This window comes from Chiloscyllium punctatum, chromosome 10 (genome assembly GCF_047496795.1).
Source record: "Chiloscyllium punctatum isolate Juve2018m chromosome 10, sChiPun1.3, whole genome shotgun sequence".
Taxonomy (NCBI): Eukaryota; Metazoa; Chordata; class Chondrichthyes; order Orectolobiformes; family Hemiscylliidae; genus Chiloscyllium; species Chiloscyllium punctatum.
This window is the reverse complement of record NC_092748.1, coordinates 38660148-38679097: the sequence shown is the minus strand read 5'-3', so window position 1 is coordinate 38679097 and position 18950 is coordinate 38660148. Positions and strand designations below refer to the sequence as shown.

General features: G+C 39.1%; 1 protein-coding gene and 1 long non-coding RNA gene across 2 annotated transcripts in view; one reads left to right on the top strand and one right to left on the bottom strand.

Moving 5' to 3' along the window:
* Positions 1-1893, top strand: part of LOC140482059 (uncharacterized) — a 126357-nt gene extending 124464 nt beyond the window's left edge. The window contains exon 3 of the long non-coding RNA XR_011961649.1: positions 1686-1893. This is a non-coding gene — a long non-coding RNA (uncharacterized lncRNA). The remainder of the gene's footprint in view (positions 1-1685) is intronic.
* The window catches only part of dnah7 (dynein, axonemal, heavy chain 7), a 398230-nt gene that overhangs the window by 235882 nt on the left and 143398 nt on the right, over positions 1-18950 (bottom strand). The window contains exons 31-32 of the mRNA XM_072578963.1: positions 11493-11675; positions 10785-10961 (exon numbers count right to left, since the gene is read on the bottom strand). Of these exons, the coding sequence (XP_072435064.1) occupies positions 10785-10961; positions 11493-11675 (360 nt within the window). The remainder of the gene's footprint in view (positions 1-10784; positions 10962-11492; positions 11676-18950) is intronic.

Genomic DNA, 18950 nt, shown 5'->3' with positions numbered 1-18950 from the left:
CAACGGATGAATGGGCACTGCACAACAATCAACAGACAGGAGTGTTCTCTCCTAGTTGGAGAACACTTCAGCAGTCCAGGACATTCGTCCTCAGAGCTTCGGGTGACCATCCTCCAAGGTGGACTTCAAGGCAGCAGCGAAAGGTGGCTGAGCAGAGGCTGATAGCTAAGTTCTGTACCCATAGGGAGGGCCTCAGCCGGGACCTTGGGTTCATGTCACACTACAGGTGACCACCATTGTACTATACACATAAACAGACACTCCTACACACAGAGACACACTCCCACAGACACACACACATGCACACACTCAGGCACTCCTATATACCTAGACACACACAGACACTCACACACACTCCTACAGACACACATACTCCCACACTCACCCATGCATCCTCTCACAGACTTTACACTCACGCACATATATGCTCTCTCTCACAGATACTCACAACCCCCCAACCCATAGACTCCCACACTCACACATGCATCCTCTCAGACTTAGACACTTTACACTCACACACACACATATACACTCTCTCTCACAGTCACAACCCCCACCCCAGACAGACAGACAGACACACACACGCACACGTTTGTGGGGGGGATCTTGTACTTCCAGAGTTACATTGTACTTTGCTGAAAAACTGCATGAACCCATGGAAGAATCTGTTAACTCACTTTTTAGATTAGAATCAGTCTAAACATTATGGCACAGACAGAGAACAACAGGGGGCTAACACCTTCAACATTTCAACATTTTATCTGGCTGACACCAATTGTTACAGTTAACCTGAGAATGTAACTTTTTAAAAAAGTTTTGTGATTTACATATGAATGAACTGAAACTATCATAGTCACTCTAACAGATGAGAGACTCAACAAACAATCAAGGTATTTTTCAATGTATAATTTCAATTACATCACACTGTAAGCTTTCGCTATAAATTCTCCACAACCACCTGATGAAGGAGCAGCGCTCCGATAGTTAGTGCTTCCAATTAAACCTGTTGGTCTATAACCTGGTGTTGTGTGATTTTTAACTCAGAATTCCAGGGTTCCAAAGAAGAATCCCATTGGACTTGAAATATTAAGCTAAATCTTGACTAAGTGCCACCTTCTTCTTACACTGAATAATGCATAACTTCCAATCCCTCACCCATTGCAAATATTCTTACATTATATAACACCCATTGATAGCCTCCAATTATGTCAGCTAGAGGCGTGAAATATGATAATGAGCAAAGTGGGAAAATGGGACCACAGCAGGGACCCTCTCACATAGCCTCATAGAAGAGCCTGAGAGCAAAACAACGTCCATTACTCATGTCTCTGCAAACCAACAACTATTCTGGTTTGGCAGAAATACTGTCCAGAAACACTGACACACAGTAATTGGCATTCTGTCTTCTTTCTTGAAGTGGGTAACAGTAAATAGATGCAAAACCACCAAGACCAAACTGAGAATCAGCATGTCTGTGTGCCATCAATGTTCTGAGAAGATGGCTAATAGAATTATCAGGACCATCTCAGTCAGTGCATCTAATGCTACTGAGGCTATCAACTATAATGGCATGCATCTTCCCCTGAAAGATGCCATGAACATGCTGTAATTTGAAATTCTGCTTCACTCCTCTGGCACTTTCGTTTGCTCATTTTTGCCCTATCCTTATCCTTTTGTGTTTTCAGATATTCAAAATCTCCTTAGCCTCCAAAGATTCCAAGGAAGAAGAAGAACAATATGAAGAGAATGAAGAGGGTGGGAGGTATCATGATTTAACTTTACAATTTCAGGCATCAACTGAGATACCAACAACATAAGGACAAGGTTAAAGTCGGGATCAGCATATGGTGAATCACAGGGAATGACGGAATGGCAGCAAGGGGAACCATACAATAATTTGTCACAGAAAAGGTCGCGAGTGAATTCTGCTTGCAGGAAACTCAAATAAAGAATTCATTCGGATGGATTACAGCAGAGTGGTTCAATCTTTTTGCATGGAGTGGGTTGCCATATTTCAATTTCCCTCTCATTTGGAGAGGATAGCTGTAAGGTCATTTCATGAAGATAAGGCTTGTCACAACAGTAAACATGAATTCCAAAGTGATTAATTGTTCATTTAAATAAATAGGTGTTATGGACCAGGCCAGACCCCCTCAGAATATTTCAAGAAGGTAGCCCAGATCCTAACTTTGCTAGTTTTTTTTTTAAGCAGGTGTAACATGGAAATTCCAGGACTGACGCAGCTGGTCAAACCACTTAGTTTTAAACAAAACAGACTTTATTTGCATGATTACTTAATGAAACACAAACAAAAGAAAACACAATATAGAACAACTTAACCAATCCGAAAACCCAACAGACTATACCAACTTAATGCTTTTCCAAATACTTTCAACAATCCCCATAAACACCCCTTGGCACAAAAGGTAAAATCAAACACATGTTCTTATGGGACAGAAGTCAGAGAAAGGGAAGATTAGCATGGACCTGCTTCTTTGGGTCTAGCAGCTTCAAAACACTATGCAACTGCTTTGAGAGAATAGCCAGACTGCCGAGAAAATCAAAACAGAGAGAAGCTGAACTGGAAGAACTGGCCACTCCCCTTACATTGTACAAGTGTTTTCTTTTAAACATGAAAGCCTTTTGCCTGAGGCAGTGTCTGCTAGTTATAATCAAACTGGCCCAAAAACCCTTAAACCTTTGGAGTCTGTGCCTTTTATGACCTGTCAAGTTAAAAAAAAGCAAGGACAACATAACCTTGTTAAAGCAGCAGCATTGTCACACCTCTCACTTTAAAATAAAATGAACCATCAATATCCAATGATGGCTTCATTTTAAAATCCCTTAATCCTAAATTGGTAGTATTCCAAAACACACATATACATTACATTGATTATCTGCGCTATTTAACTATGTGATCTGCCTGTATTACTCGCAAGACAAAGCTTTTTACTGTGATAATAAATTAAATTTAAATTCAAATCCAAATTCATAAACATGCAAACATACCCAACTACATTCTATTTCAGTCTGTTTTACTCCTGCCATTGAATGCCTCAGTTTCTCTTTAAAGTTTTGACAATGAGTCTGCAATCACATTTTCCCATTCTGCCACATGCACAATTTTCAAATTGAATGGCTGTAACAATAAGCTCCATCTAAATAGTTTGGCATTTCTGTCCTTAAATTTCTCCGCAAACTTCAATGGGTTACGGTCAGTGTATATGATTGTCTCAAATACATTGCTAACATTGAAATGTAACATAAATATTGAAATGTAACACCAACAGCATGCTCAAAGCCTCCTTCTCAACTGTTGAATATTTCTGCTGATGAATGTTCAATTTCCTGGAGAAATACCCAATAGGTCTTATTATATTCTCGTTGTCTTCCTGTAAGGGCACAGCACCAACACCGACATCACTTGCGTCGATAGCCACCTTGGATGGCTTTGCATATTTAGGTGTGGCTAATACTGGGGCAGTGGTTAACACAGCTTTCAGGCTATCAAATGCCTTCTGACAGTCCGCTGTCCACTGAAACTTCTTGTCTTTCTTTAGCAATTCAGTGAGTGGTGCAGCCACACTGCAAAGATTTGGTACGAACTTTCAATAAAATCCACTCAATCCCAGGAACAGTAGTACTGCTCTTTTTGTCGATGATCTGAGAAATTACCCAATTACTTTTGTTTTTTGCACCCGGTAGGGACATTTGTCTATGTCCAATAACATTGCCCAGGAAGATGACTTGGGCTTTGGCAAATTCACTTATAGTCAAAAAGTGTGGTGCTGGAAAAGTACAGCTGGTTAGGCAGCATCCGAGGAGCAGTGGAGTTGACGTTTTGAGCATAAGCTCTTCATCACTTTTAGCCAGGTTTATCACCAAGCCTGCCTCCCGAAGTCGATTGAACAAGTCTGATAAATCTTGCAAATGTTACTTCCATGTAACTAAAATCACCAGGTCATCAATGTATACGACACAATTGGGTAATCCAGCAATGACATTATTGGTTAGTCTCTGAAATGTGGCTGGTGCATTTTGCATACCAAACGGCATGACTTTATACTGATACAGTCCATTTAGTATGACAAAAGCCAAGATTGCCTTTGCTCCTTCTGACAAAGGTACCTGCTGGTATCCTCTGAGCAAGTCCAACTTAGAAATATAAGTTGCTTTTCAATATCATCTTCCAATCGCAGAATTGGACATACATCAGTCTTTGTAACTGCATTGATTTTGCGACAGTCCATACATAACCATTGGGCACCATCTAGTTTTGGCATCATTACTATGGGTAAGCTCCAGTCACTGTAACTCACTTCAATTATGTTGTCTTGGAGCTTGCGTTCAATCTCCATTTGAACCCGTGCCAACTTTAGAGGGTTTTGCCGAAAGGATGGTGCTTAATTGGAACAGCATTTCCTATATCCACATATTGCATAATTAGTTTAGTACTTCCCAATTTATTTCCACATATCTCCCCATATGATAGTAATAACTCTTTCAAGTCATTTCCATTTTCCTTTGGAAGGTAACTCAATAATTTATCTCAATTTTTGACTATTTTCTCATTATCCAATTTAATTTGAGGAATGTCCAACTCAGAATCCTCTGAGCTTGGTTTTTCCCTCTATGTTGTAAGCAATAACACATTCTCTTCCTGCTTTCCTTCCCTGTCAAAATATCTTTTGAGCAAATTCACGTGACACATTCTGTGAGATTTCTTCCTGTCTGGAATCTCTATCAAGATATCATCTCACTCAATTTTCTTTCAACTTGATAAGGTCCACTAAACCTTGCTTTTAAAGGATCACCTATCACAGGAAGGAAGACTCCTTATCCCCAATCGCAAAGCTGCGAGTTTTTGATTTCTAATCTGCTTGCCGTTTCATTGTACACTGTGATACTTTTAAATGCTGTCTTGCCAACTCCCCTGCTCTATTAAATCATTCGTTAAAAGTTGACACACAGTAGAAATATGTGGTCTCTGAATTAAGACTTACCGATTTTTCCGTAATCAATTTTAGCTGTCCTCTCACTTCATGCCCAAAAACTAATTCAAATGGACTGAACTTGGTTGATGCATTTGGTACATCTCTGATCGCAAACAGCACAAATGGAATCCCCTTAACCCAATCAACTGGATAATCTTGACTATAAGCCCTCAACATGGCCTTTCATGTCTGATACCACCTTTCTAGCGCTCCCTGCAATTCTGAATGGTATGCAGTAGATTTGAATTGTTTTATTCCTAAACTGTCCATAACTTCCTTGAATATTTTGAATGTTAAGTTTGACTCTTGATCTGATTGTATCTCTGTGGGTAGTCCATAGCTAGTGAAAAATTTGAGTAGCTCCTTTATAGTCCTTTTAGCTGTGATATTGCATAATGGGACAGCCTCTGGAAATCTAATTAACATCTATTATTGTTAACAAATACTGATTTCCACTTTTTGTTTTGGGTAGGGACCCTACGCAATCAATTAGGACTCTTGTAAAAGGTTCCTCAAATTCAGGAATCGGATTAAAAGTGCAGGTTTTGTTACTGCCTGTGGTTTTCCAATTACCTAACATGTATGACATGTCTGGCAAAATTCAACTACATCCTTGTGCAGTCCAGGCCAGTAAAAATGTTTGGTATTTTAATTTGAGTTTTTCTCACTCCTAAATGGTCGCTCATGTGCCACTCACAACAGCTCCATTCTATGACCCACTGGCAATACAATTTGATGAACTTCTGTCCATTTCTCATCTGCCCAAATATGTGATAGTCTCCATTTTCTCATTAAGACATCATTTTTAAGATAATAACATTCAGGACTACGTTCAGATTCTTTTTCTGTGTATACCTTTTGATACAATTGCTTTATATTTTCATCCTTCTGCTGTAATTCAGTGACCTATCTGCTCCTGGCTTGTCTCCACCACCTGATCAAACAGGGTCTCTGCTAATTCCACTTCAACTTTCTTATTTGTATTCTTTGATCTTTCCTCTTTCAACTGGTGACTTTGTGACCTCATTACCACACAGTCCTGAAAAATCCCAGGATATGAGTTCTGCAATTGTTCAGTTGCCTGAGTTTCCATGGCTTTTCAACCACAGTTGGCAGCATTCATACCTGTGAAACAGCTATATCATTGGCAAAGGCAAACTGTATTCCTGGAGCTGAGAGTTTGTTCAGTATTCCTAGCACAACCTCTCCACTCTTCACTGGACACTCTAACCTCACTTCACATAATTGAGTGCTTCTTGTCTCATTGTGAATTCCCGTTATTCGTAACTTTTCTGGTAATAGTCCTTCTGAGGGATATATCTCTTCATCTTTCAACATCACAGATTGAGAGGATCCTGTATTTCTTAATATTGTAACCTCTTTACCTGCTGCACCTGGCCTATGCGAGTAAACTTTACCTTCACAGGTATATGGTTTAAGAAGATCTGGCATTTCTTCCTTAACTAACCTCCAGCCAGCTTGTACTTTCTGGTGCAGCTTTGTAGCATTGTGCTTTCCATTACCACTAAACAAAATTCACTGGCTTATCTTGTTTTCCTACATCTGACTTCCCAGTACTTTTCCTAATTTAACAACAGTGTGATTTCATGTGGCCTACTTTGTTCCAGTGAAAACAATAGAGCTTTTTAACTTCTCTTTCCCCTTCAAGAGTTTCCTTTTTAGTCTGTGATAAGTTATCCTTATGATCTTCACCAAAATCTATCTTTCCCTTACCATGTGAGGATTTTTCTTTTCCTAATTTCTATCCCTCACGGATTGAAATTGATCTTGGAAGTCAAACTTTGATTTATGGACTGACCCATAATCATCAGCCATTTCAGCTGCTAAGCTTGTCGTATTAACTCTCTGCTCCTCCTCATGCGTTTTCACTATTTCAGAAAGTGAATTTTTGAACTCCTCCAAAATAATCGTCTCTCTCTAAGAGTGTCATAGGTTTGCTCTATTTTTAATTTCCTTATCCAACGATCAAAATTACTTTGATCCTTTCAAACTCAAAATAGTTTTAACCAGGGTCCTTCCTTAGATTCCAGAAACTGTAGGCTTCTGGCACAAGCTTATATGCACTTAAGATGGCTTTCTTCACCTCCTCATATGACCCAGATACCTCCTCTGAGCGTGATACAAAAACCTCACTAGCTCTACCTACAAGTTTTGTTTGGATCAACAAACTCACATGGTCACTAGCCACGGCATCTGTTTAGCCATATGTTGAAATGAAATAAAAGAGGCTTCCACATCCTTCTAATCAAATTTAGGCAATGCTTGAATATAGTTAAACAGTTTCTCACCAGACCATTGGCTACCATGGGTTTGCTTATCCTCACTCTCTCTCACTCAGCTTACCTTCAGCCTTCATCTCCATCCTTTTAAGCTGACTTTCCTATCTAAGTGCCAATTTCTGAAGTTCAAACTCTTTCTCTTTCTTCCTTTCTTCTCTCTTTCTCTCTCCTCTGCTTTTAATCACAAATCAAATTGTTTCATTTCTATTGCCTTTCCTGTATCGTTTGTCTCGAACTCAAGTTGCTTCATTTTCAATTGAATTTTAGCCATCTCGAAAGATTTTGATGGCATTTCCACAAATTTAAATGGTGAGCTATTGCTGTAATTATCTTTCCTCTCCTCACAGAAGGAGGCAGCTAAAACTCCAGCTTGTCTGCTAATTCCAGCAGTTTGGCCTTCGTCACCTTTTGTAAATCCCCCAAAGTCACTTCTTCCACCCCCAGAGAACTCTCAGAGACTAAAGGAGCCACTGCTATCCTTAGCACTGTTTAAACCAAACAAATTCAATACCCAGAACAAAAGATACTAATACCTACCACTCACTGCCTTCAAGTCCAACAACCCTAATCCCAATTTGGAACTACAGAACAAATCCGCAAAGAGCCCCAATCTGTTATGGACCAGGTCAGACTCCTCAAAACATTTCAAGAACGTAGCCCAGATCCCAGCTTTGCTAGTTGTTTTAAGCAGGTGTAACGTGGATATTCCAGGACTGATAAAGCTCATCAAACCACTCAGTTTTAAAACAAAACAGATTTTATTTACAAGATTGCTGAATGAAACACAAACAAAAGAGAACAGAATACTGAATAACATAACCTATCCGAAAATCCAACAGACTATACAAACTTAATGATGCTGTTCCAAATACTTTCAACAATCCCCATAAACACCTCTTGGTACAAAAGGTAAGATCAAACACATGTTCTTTCAGGAAAGATGTCAGAGAGATGGAGGATCAGCATGAACCTGCTTCTTTGGGTCCAGCAGCTTCAAAACACTACTTGACTTACTTCAGTGAATAGTCAGTCTGCCAAAAAAAAAATCAAACCAGAGAAAAGCTGAGCTAGAGGAACTGGCCGATCCACTTACATTGTACAAGTGATTTTTTTAAAACTTGAAAGCCTTATGCTTGAGGCAGTATCTGTTAACTATAATCAAACTGGCCCTAAAACTCTTCAACTTAGACTTTTTGGAGTCTGTGTCTTTTACAACCTCTCTGAAAACAAACCAAAAACAACACACCGCAGCACACCAGAACTGCAAAAAGAGGAAGAAGAACACCTCTACAATGTATTCACCAAAAATGGATACCCCCGCAATTTCATCAACAGATGCCTAAGGGAAAGACAACAGAATGAGGACATGCCACAACCCAAAGAACTAGCCACTTTACCATACATCAAGAACATTTCTGAACTGACAGCCAGACTACTACGACCACTAGGACTCATAACAGCACACAAACCAACAGCCACTCTCAGACAACAACTCACTAGAACGAAGGACCTGATACCCAGCATGAGCAAAACCAACGTAGTATACAAAATCCCATGCAAGGACTGCACAAAACACTACATAGGACAAACAGGAATACAGCTAACGATCCGCATCCATGAACACCAACTAGCCACGAAACGACACGACCAGCTATCCTTAGTAGTCACTCACGCAGATGACAAGCAACATGAGTTTGACTGGGACAACACTACCATTATAGGACAAGCCAAACAAAGAAAGCCAGGGAATTCCTAGAGGCATGGCACTTATCCACTGATTCAATCAACAAGCACATCGACCTGGACCCAATATAACGGCCACTGCAGCGGACAGCTGGAACTGACATCCGGAAGCGGCAGATTCAAACCACTACAAATGCAGGAGGAAAGATCACAGAAGCGCTTCACAGGAGGCTCCCAAGCACTGAGGATGTCACCTAGACAGGGGACGAAATGTCTGCAACGCAAATTCCCAGCTCGGCGAACAGAACCACAACAACAAAACCAAAAACAACATAATTTGTAAAGAGTCAGCACTGTCACATGGGTCATAAATAAAAATGACCATTAAAAGTGTCAAGCAGCTGAACCAACTAATGTAAGCAATTGTTGCCATTTTGGTAAAGAAATAGATTTAGACATAGACAGGTGAGGCCCCAGATCCTGAGCAACAAGGGCTGAGTTGTTAGCCAAATGTAGTTGTTTTCCCTATATCTCATTTGAAATTAAAACTCATCAATAGTGAAATGTTAAATCTTGAAAGGCAAAAGTTATCCCACTGGCAAAATGCGAAACAAAGTGGAGTTGAAGAACAAGGTAGAGAAATTCAGAAATGTGTTAGCTATGTTGATGAAATCATCAGGTAGTTCAACTTGTGCTGTGTTAGCTCAAGAGATTGTGGAGAAAACTTTTTACAAATGGCGAATGTCTAAACATGTGCTTTATCAAATTAGATTACTTACAGTGTGGAAACAGATCCTTTGGACCAACAAGTCCACACCAACCTGCCAAAGCACAACCCAGACACATTCCCCTATACATAACACTACGGGCAATTTAGCATGGCCAATTCACCTAACCTGCACATTTTTGGACTGTGGGAGGAAACCCACGCAGACACAGGGAGAATATGCAAACTCCACACAGTCAGTCGCCTGACCCGGGAATTGAACCTGGGTCTCTGGCGCTGGGAGGCAACAGTGCTAACCACTGTGCCACTGTGCCACCTGAGTTATTTTAAAAACAAAAATGAAATTGTTCAAAAAAATTAAAGACATGCCTTTATCTGTGAAGAGCATGAAGAACAGGCCAGTAAAAATGGTTACACCAACCAGGAGACTGAAGATAAAGAATCATCTCCAATGTGGCCAAATGTTTTCAAGTAAGAATGTCATAAAAAGCAAGTTGAGAAACAACTAAAAGATGAATGCTTATAGTCCTACTTGAAAATAAAAATAACAGCTGTCCAGATATTGAATAACTCTGTAAAGAAAGTCAGCAGTGATCACATTAAAGAAAGAGTACTATTAACTTAATTATTGATGTTAATTTATTTTGTTATTGTTATTTAATGGTTTTCTCATTTCAAACTTTTATTAACATTGTATTTGTGAGAAAGCATTTAATTTGGAACTTTCTCTTGAACTCTTTGTATACATATATGCTTATAGACATCAGTAAAATTGCATTTCCTGGAAAATATTAATTTATTTATTTTGTTTTTCATTATTATTGGCATTTGAACAGCAGCATTGTTGCTCTTAAGGTGTTATATTTTTGACATTTTTAACAAGTCAGCTTTTCTTTTCATTAAGGGTGCTAACCCCTGAGTTAGATCATAGAGTTTTATTGTTATTAGAATGATATTTTCAGTTTAGGTTCCCTGAAATTCCCATGAAAAATGTGTTAGGTTATGAGAGAGTGAATGTAAGGTAATACGTATGTTAAAAAAGTAATTATTTTCAGGAAGCACATGCGATCAGCTTGTTACCTTAGCTGCTTTTCGAACAAATTGAAGAGACACTGGCACCATTCTGTCAAATAGCCCTTCGATTAATTCCTTGTGCATGGGACGAACACCTGGAGGCATCTTATTCATCCAAGACACCATTACAGGCTTCCATCCCATCATAAGAGGTTCCATATAAACCATTCCACACCTTGAAACCTAAAATGTAATGAATAGATAATATAGTTTAAAAAAAATACATTGGCCAGAAATGTCCTTGAAGTGGCTCTCACTCTTGCTACAACTTTGTCAGAATCTGCATGAGGTTCAAACCATATATATAGCAAACCTATTACAGTGGTGTGGGACAGCTCAGAGGAAATCCCTGCTGTTAGTTTATCAAGTAGCAGTTGCTCAAATAGAAAATATTTTTAAAGTTGTAAAACAATGCAAAATAGAAAATATTGTTACACCTCTCTCTTACCTTTCATTCATAGTATCATTTTTATAAACTGCATTACAATAATGACTGATTCTATGCCTGATTGCTTCCAGCAAATGAAAACCTGCAGAGGCCAAGTGTGGACAAATTGATTGCTGCATATGAATGATTTTCCTCCAAGTTAAGTCAATTAATAGAAAGTCATGGTCTGTAGTCTGACTGCATTTGCTATGAATTTCATTCTTATTTGTAGCATTGTCATAGAATCAGTACTTTATTTTGATCAAAACTGGAACTTGATTACTTACAGTAGCAGGAGAAGCAACTTCCAAATCCATTGGTTCAAATATAAGACTCATTTGAGGAGACATCTGAATGATCTCTCCACTCATCAGACACAATTTTTTGTTGTCATCAAGGACAGTGTTCATGTTCTCAATCCAGACAGCATCAACTGGTCCATCAAAAATTAACCATTTCCTGTCTGGAGTCTGTTTAAAAAACATCCATTACTCTTTAATTAGAGCATTAGATCTCTAGATTCCATCTACACAGTAAACACATTCTATTACACACGTTTTGTCACCATAAAAGGTAACATCGTCAGTAAGCCTCTGGACGAAGCACTGCTGGTGTTTCCTGCTTTCTATTTCTATGTTGTGTTTCCTTGGGTTGGTTATGTCATTTCCTGTGGTGATGTAATTTCCTATTCGTTTTCTTAGGGGGTGGTAAATGGGGTCCAAGTCAATGTGTTTGTTGATAGTCAGACTTTAACCTTACACCTTCAATGCATTACCTGAGCTGAGACGACACCTATTGTTAAAGCTATCTTGAAAATGTAACTTTTAAAAAGTCCTGGGATTTACATATGAAGGAACCAAAACTAACATGATCACTCTAAAAGATGAAAGACATAAGCTAAATTTGCTTAATATTACATTCCGTGACACTGTAATGCTGTTGCTATACATTCTGTGTCTTATGATTCTGCTCCACAAACACCTGATGAAGAAGCAGCACTTCAAAAACTAGTGCTTCCAAATAAACCTGTTGGATTATAACCTGGTGTTGTGTGATTTTTAACTTTGTCCACACCAGTCCAACAATAGTACCTCCAAATCATGACTTTAAATCAGATAGATTTAGATTAAATCTTTTTTGGCAACTATTGGAGTGCTGAAATATCTAACCCAATCTTCAAGTCAATCTAGAAACACAGTAAAATGAAAAGCCACACAATAAAGATTTGGAAATTGTACAACAATTAATATTAAGTTAACTATATATTTTATTTATAAAGAAAGTAGATAAACATCTGGTTGAGAGGAACTTTAAAAATGATAAGGATTAACTGTAGATTTATATGTAGATACATATATACATATATATCTAAAAACTTCAGCAATGTTAAATGAAAGTTTAATATTATAAGCTGACTGTTCTAGGAAAGAAATTTCAAATTTTTATCTCAAAACTTGCTTCTGTAATTCACTTTCTCAAGAAATTAAATTGTTGTATTCAATGGTAAAAATATACAAGGAGAAGTTTGTAATAGGATGAATCTATTCATTCAGGGGATGCAGGCATCTCTGACTAGGCCAACTTTTGTTGCCCATCCCTAATTGCTCAGAGAGTAGTTAACAGCCAACCATAATCTGTGGTTCTGGAGTCACATGTAGACCAAGTAAGGATAGCAGACATCCTTCCTTAAGGACGTTAATATGCTGTTAAAAAGGTCAATAGTGATTACATGATTACCATTAAGCCAGTGTTTTATCTCAGCTTTATTGAATTCACATTGCACCATCCACCATGGTGGAATGCAAGTCCATGTCACTATAACATTAGCCTGGGAGTTCAGGATTAATAGTCCAGTGACATTGCCATAATGCCACAGTATCTCCCAGTGAATGCTTTCTGGACAACAAGAGAAAGATCAACACTCAAGGACAAGCTCTATTCTAAGGGCATGTACCTGGTAATTAGTTGGCAAAAAAGAAAAAAAAACTATATTAAGTAGTTATCTGGATATTTATCCACATTTCTCAGCTACTCTAACTTACGTTCTTTACACTATAGAGAAGCCAAATGGATATATTCTGAATATTTCGTTTTACAAATATGACAATTTTGTGTCTTCAAAGACATCATGAAATGAAATATTGGTTTCTGAGCCATCAGCCAACTGGTATAGTGTCAATAATATTTGTTGTATGCATGTTTAAAAATTTGATGTGTAAGGGATAATTTCAACTCAGACCATTGAAACTGAAATTGGGAAAAGAGGCAGCTGTTCCTTTGGAATAAGCTTCATTTGGACAATGATGGGACAGTGTCCTGACAAATCAAATAACAAATAATCACAGAGGTACAATAGTGCAGAAGGCGACCTTTCGTCCATCTTGTCTGCATGGGCTCACTAAATGAACATCATTCACTGGTGCCAATTTCCTGCCTTTTCTACCCCATAACGTACACATTATATTCATCCAAATAATCATCCAATGCCTTTTAGAGTGCTTCAACTGAACCTACAATTACTTGCTGAGTGAAAAAGATTTTCCTCACTTCAGTAGTTCTTCTTTAGTCGATCACTTTCAATGCATATCCTGTCTTTCATTCCTTTTACAAGTGGGAACACTTTCTCCCATCCCCTCCATCCAGCCTGTTCAAGATTCTGAAAGCTCTACCAACTCTCCTCTTAGCTTTCTTTTTTCCAAGGAGAACAAACCCAATTTCCTCAATATAGCATAAAAATAAGAAGAATGCTGTGAAACTTCAAAAGGTTCAGAAAAGATTTACAAGGATGTTGCCAGAGTCGATTTAAGCTATAGGGAGAGCTGAATAGGCTGGGGCTGTTTTCTCTGGAGCGTTGGAGGTTGAAGGGTGACCTAATAGAGGTTTATAAAATCATGAGGGGCATGGATAGGATAAATAGACAAAGTCTTTTCCCTGGGGTGGGGGAAAGGGCATAGGTTTAGGATGAGAGGGGAAAGATATAAAAGAGACCTAAGGGGCAACTTTTTCACACAGAGGGTGGTACGTGTATGGAATGAGCTGTCAGAGGAAATGGTGGACACTAGTACAATTGCAACATCTAAAAGACATCTTGATGGGTAGATGAATAGGAAGGGTTTGGAGGGATATGAGCCGGCTGCTCGCAAGTGGGACTAGATTATGTTAGGATATCTGGTTGGCATGGACAAGTTGGACTGAAGAGTCAGTTTCTATGCTGTACATCTCTATGACTAAGACTCTATGACTAGAACAATTCTTGTAAGTCACTTCTGCATTTTCTCCAGTGTGTTCAGATCCTATCTAAACATTACTCCAGCTGAGATCGAACAAATGTCACATACAAAACAAATATCACCTTCTTGCTCTTGTACTCTATGCTCTTAAAAACAAACTTGAGGATACTATATGCAAATGGAAGTGAAATTGAGGGGGCTTTTCGAAAGTTATAGAGATAGCACAAGGCAATTGTTCAGAGTGATCAAATGAATGATCATGTCCAATATGTGATATAAACATAGAAAATAAGAACAGAAGTAAACCATTTGGCCTTTCAAGCCTGGTCGACCATTCAATACGATCATGGCTAATCACTCAATTAATAGGGTGTTTCCTGCTTTCGTCCCATAACCTTTGATCCCGATAACCCTAAGAACTATAGCTATCACATTCTTGAAAACACTGTTTTGGCCTCAGCTGCTTTCTGAGCAGAGAATTTCACAGGCTCACCACTGTCTGGGTGAAAAACATTCTCTTCATCTCAATCCTAATGCCCTTAGATTGTTATCCTTAGATTGTTAGCCCTGGTTCTGGATTCCCCAGTCATTGCAAGTATCCTTCCTATGTTTACCTTGTCTAGTCCTGCTAGAATTTTTCTATGAGATGTCCTCTGTTCTTTTAAACACCAGTGAATATAGTCCTAACTGATTCAATCTCTGCTCAGTCCAGGAATCAGATAGGAAGGGCCACGTCGTACAAAATTAAGATGCATGAGTCAGTAGGATTAAACTGAAAAATCGTAAGACAACAAATTTAAAGGTTCTTTATCTGAATGCACAGGTAAGTAATAGAAAGAGAGACCAACAGATTGCTCAGAGAGAAATAAAAGGGGATGATCTACCAACTATTACAAGTTATGGTTGCAACTTGACCAAGACTTAATATTCAGGGTACAGGGACATTTCAAAGGATAGGCAGAAACTGAAAGGAGACGGGGTAGCTCTGTTAATTAAGGATGAGATCGATACAACATGTAAAATGATCTTGGCTCAGATTATTAAGATGCACGAACAGTCTGGGGTGGCAATAAAAAATAGTAATGGAAAGAAGTTATTAGTACAAGTAATATATAGATTACATTAAATATACATTACCAGCAATGTAGATCAGAGAAAATAATCATGAATTAATGGTGACTTAGGGAGCTTGTAAAGAAGATTTTGCAATCATTCTGGGTGATTTCAATCTTCATATTAGATTAACAAAGGTAGCCTTGATGTTGAGCTCAAAGAGTTATTGGAACAATTTCTTAGATCAAGGAACTGGAACCAACCGGAAAATTGACTATTTTAGGTCTGGCAAGATTAATGAATTGCCCTCATTCAAAAGGATACTGCAGAGAAAAGTGATCTTAATATGTTGGGATTTCACATTCAGTTTGATGGTGAGAAGCTTAGTTTTGAAATAAGTGCATTCAATTCAAATACAGACAATTATAAAGCTATGGCAGATGGACCTAAGGAATTATGGAAGTGGTCATATGACTAATTTTCAGCAACTTAAAAATTATCCTACTTTAAGCAAAGGAGTGTGAAATGTACCCAATTAGATTTATTAAAGAGCCACTTCAAATCAATTATTGCTGAACCAGCTGGGATTTAATGGTGACTGAGATGTTTAACGGTACTCAAGCCTCTCAGGCCTCCAGGATTCTGCACAGTTAGACCCTCTCTAGTTTGCCTGTAGCCTACTGTCATAAGCAGTGACCCAGGTGAGGATCCCAATGTCAGAATGCTTATATACTTACTGAAATCCAGCCCTTTCACAAGAAAGCTGTCAACGTCCAATGGAGGAAGCATTTAGAAGAATTTTTTAATCAAGAATCCAATGTTGATGAGTGTTTCAATTCCATCCCACAATTCCAGTTGTAGGTGGGGCCCAGGGAGATAGTGAGGAAAGAGATCAATCTGAGACTGGTACAGTTGAGAACAGAAGCAAGTCAAACAGTCAGGGCAGGCAGGGACAAGGTAGGACTAATAATTTAAATTGTATTTATTTCAATGCAAGGGCCCTAACAGGGAAGGCAGATGAACTCAGGGCATGATTAGGAACATGGGACTGCGATATCATAGCAATTACAGAAACGTGGCTCAGGGATGGGCAGGACTGGCAGCTTAATGTTCCAGGATACAAATGCTGCAGGGAGGACAGAAAGGGAGGCAAGAGAGGAGGAAGGGTGGCATTTTTGATAATGGATAGCATTACAGCTGTACTAAGGGAGGATATTCCCAGAAATACATCCAGGGAAGTTATTTGGATGGAACTGAGAAATAAGAAAGAGATGATCACCTTATTGGGATTGTATTATAGATCCCCTAATAGTCATAGGGAAATTGAGAAACAAACTTGTAAGGAGATCTCAGCTATCTGTAAGAATAATAGGGTGGTTATGGTAGGGGATTTTAACTTTCCAAACATAGACTGGGATTGCCATAGTGTTAAGGGTTTAGATGGAGAGGAATTTGTTAAGTGTGTACAAGAAAATTTTCAGATTCAGTATGTGGATGTACCTGCTGGAGAAGGTGCAAAACTTGACCTACTCTTGGGAAAAAAGGCAGGGCTGGTGATTGAGGTGTCAGTGGGGGAGCACTTTGGGGCCAGCGACCATAATTCTATTAGATTTAAAATAGTGATGGAAAAGGATAGACCAGATCTAAAAATTGAAGTTCTAAATTGGAGGAAGGCCAATTTTGATGGTATTAGGCAAGAACTTTCAAAAGTCAACTGGGGGAAGGTAAAGGGACGGCTGGAAAATGGGAAGACTTCAGAAATAAGATAACAAGAATCAAGAGAAAGTATATTCCTGTTAGGATGAAAGGAAAGGCTGGTAGGCATAGAGAATGCTGGACAACTAAAGAAACTGAGGGTTTAGTTAAGAAAAAGAAGGAAGGTACAGACAGGACAGATCGAGTGAATCCTTAGAAGAGTACAATGGTAGTAGGAGTATACTTAAGAGGGAAATCAAGAGGGCAAAAAGGGGACATGAGATAGCTTTGGCAAATAGAATTAAGGAGAATCCAAAGGGTTTTTACAAGTGTATTAAGGAAGAAAGGGTAACTAGAGAGAGAGTAGGGTGGCCTTTGTGTGGAGCCGCAGAAAATGGAGGAGATACTAAATGAGTATTTTGCATCAGTATTTACTGTGGTAAAGGATATGGAAGATATAGACTGTAGGGAAATAGATGGTGACACCTTTCAAAATGTTCATATTATAGGGGAGGAAGTGCAGGATGTCTTGAAATGCATAAAGGTGGATAAATCCCCAGGAACTGATCAGGTGTACCCTAGAGCTTTGTGGGAAACTAGAGAAGTGATTGCTGGGTCTCTTGCTGAGATATTTGTATCATCAATAGTCACAGGTGAGGTGCCATAAGACTGGAGGTTGGCTAACGTGGTGCCACTGTTTAAGAAGGGTGGTAAGGACAAGCCAGGGAACTATAGACCAGTGAGCCTGACGTCAGTGGTGGACAAGTTGTTGGATGGAATCCATGAGGGACAGTATGTACGTGTATTTGGAAAGACAAGGACTGATTAGGGATAGTCAATATGGCTTTGTGCTTGGGAAATCATGTCTCACAAACTTGATTAAGTTTTTTGAAGCAGTAACAAAGAGGATTGATGAGGGCAGAGCAATAGATGTGATCTATACGGACTTCAGTAAGGCATTCAACAAGGTTCCCCATGGGAAACCTGCTATCAAGATTAGATTTCATGGAATACTGGGAGAACTAGCCATTTGGATACAGAACTGGCTCAAAGGTAGAACACAGAGGGTGGTAATGGAGGGTTGTTTTCAGATTGGAGGCTGCGACCAGTGGAGTGTGGCAGGTATCGGTGCTGGGTCCACTACTTTTCATCATTTATATTCATGATTTGGATTTGAGCTGAAGAAGTATAGTTAGTAAATTTGCAGATGACACCAAAATTGGAGGTGTGGTGGACAGCGAAGAAGGTTACCTCAGATTACAATAGGATCTTGATCAGATGGGCCAATGGGCTGAGAAGTGGCAGATGGAGTTTAATTCAGATAAATGCGAGGCGCTGCATTTTGGGAAAGTAAATCTTTGCAGGACTTACACACTTAATGGTAAGGTCCTAGGGAGTGTTGCTGAACAAAGAGACCTTGGAGTGCAGGTTCATAGCTCCTTGATAGTGGACTCGCAGGTAGATAGGATAGTGAAGAAGGCGTTTGGTATGCGTTCCTTTATTGGTCAGAGTAATGAGTATAGGAGTTGGGAGGTCATGTTGCGGCTGTACAGGACATTGGTTAGGCCACTGTTGAAATATTGCATGCAATTCTGGTCTCCTTCCTATTGGAAAGATGTTGTGAAACTTGAAAGGGTTCAGAAAAGATTTACAATGATGTTGCCAGGGTTGGAGGATTTGAGCTATAGGGAGAGGCTGAACAGGCTAGGGTTGTTTTCCCTGAAGCGTCAGAGGCTGAGGAGTGAACTTATAGTGATTTACAAAATT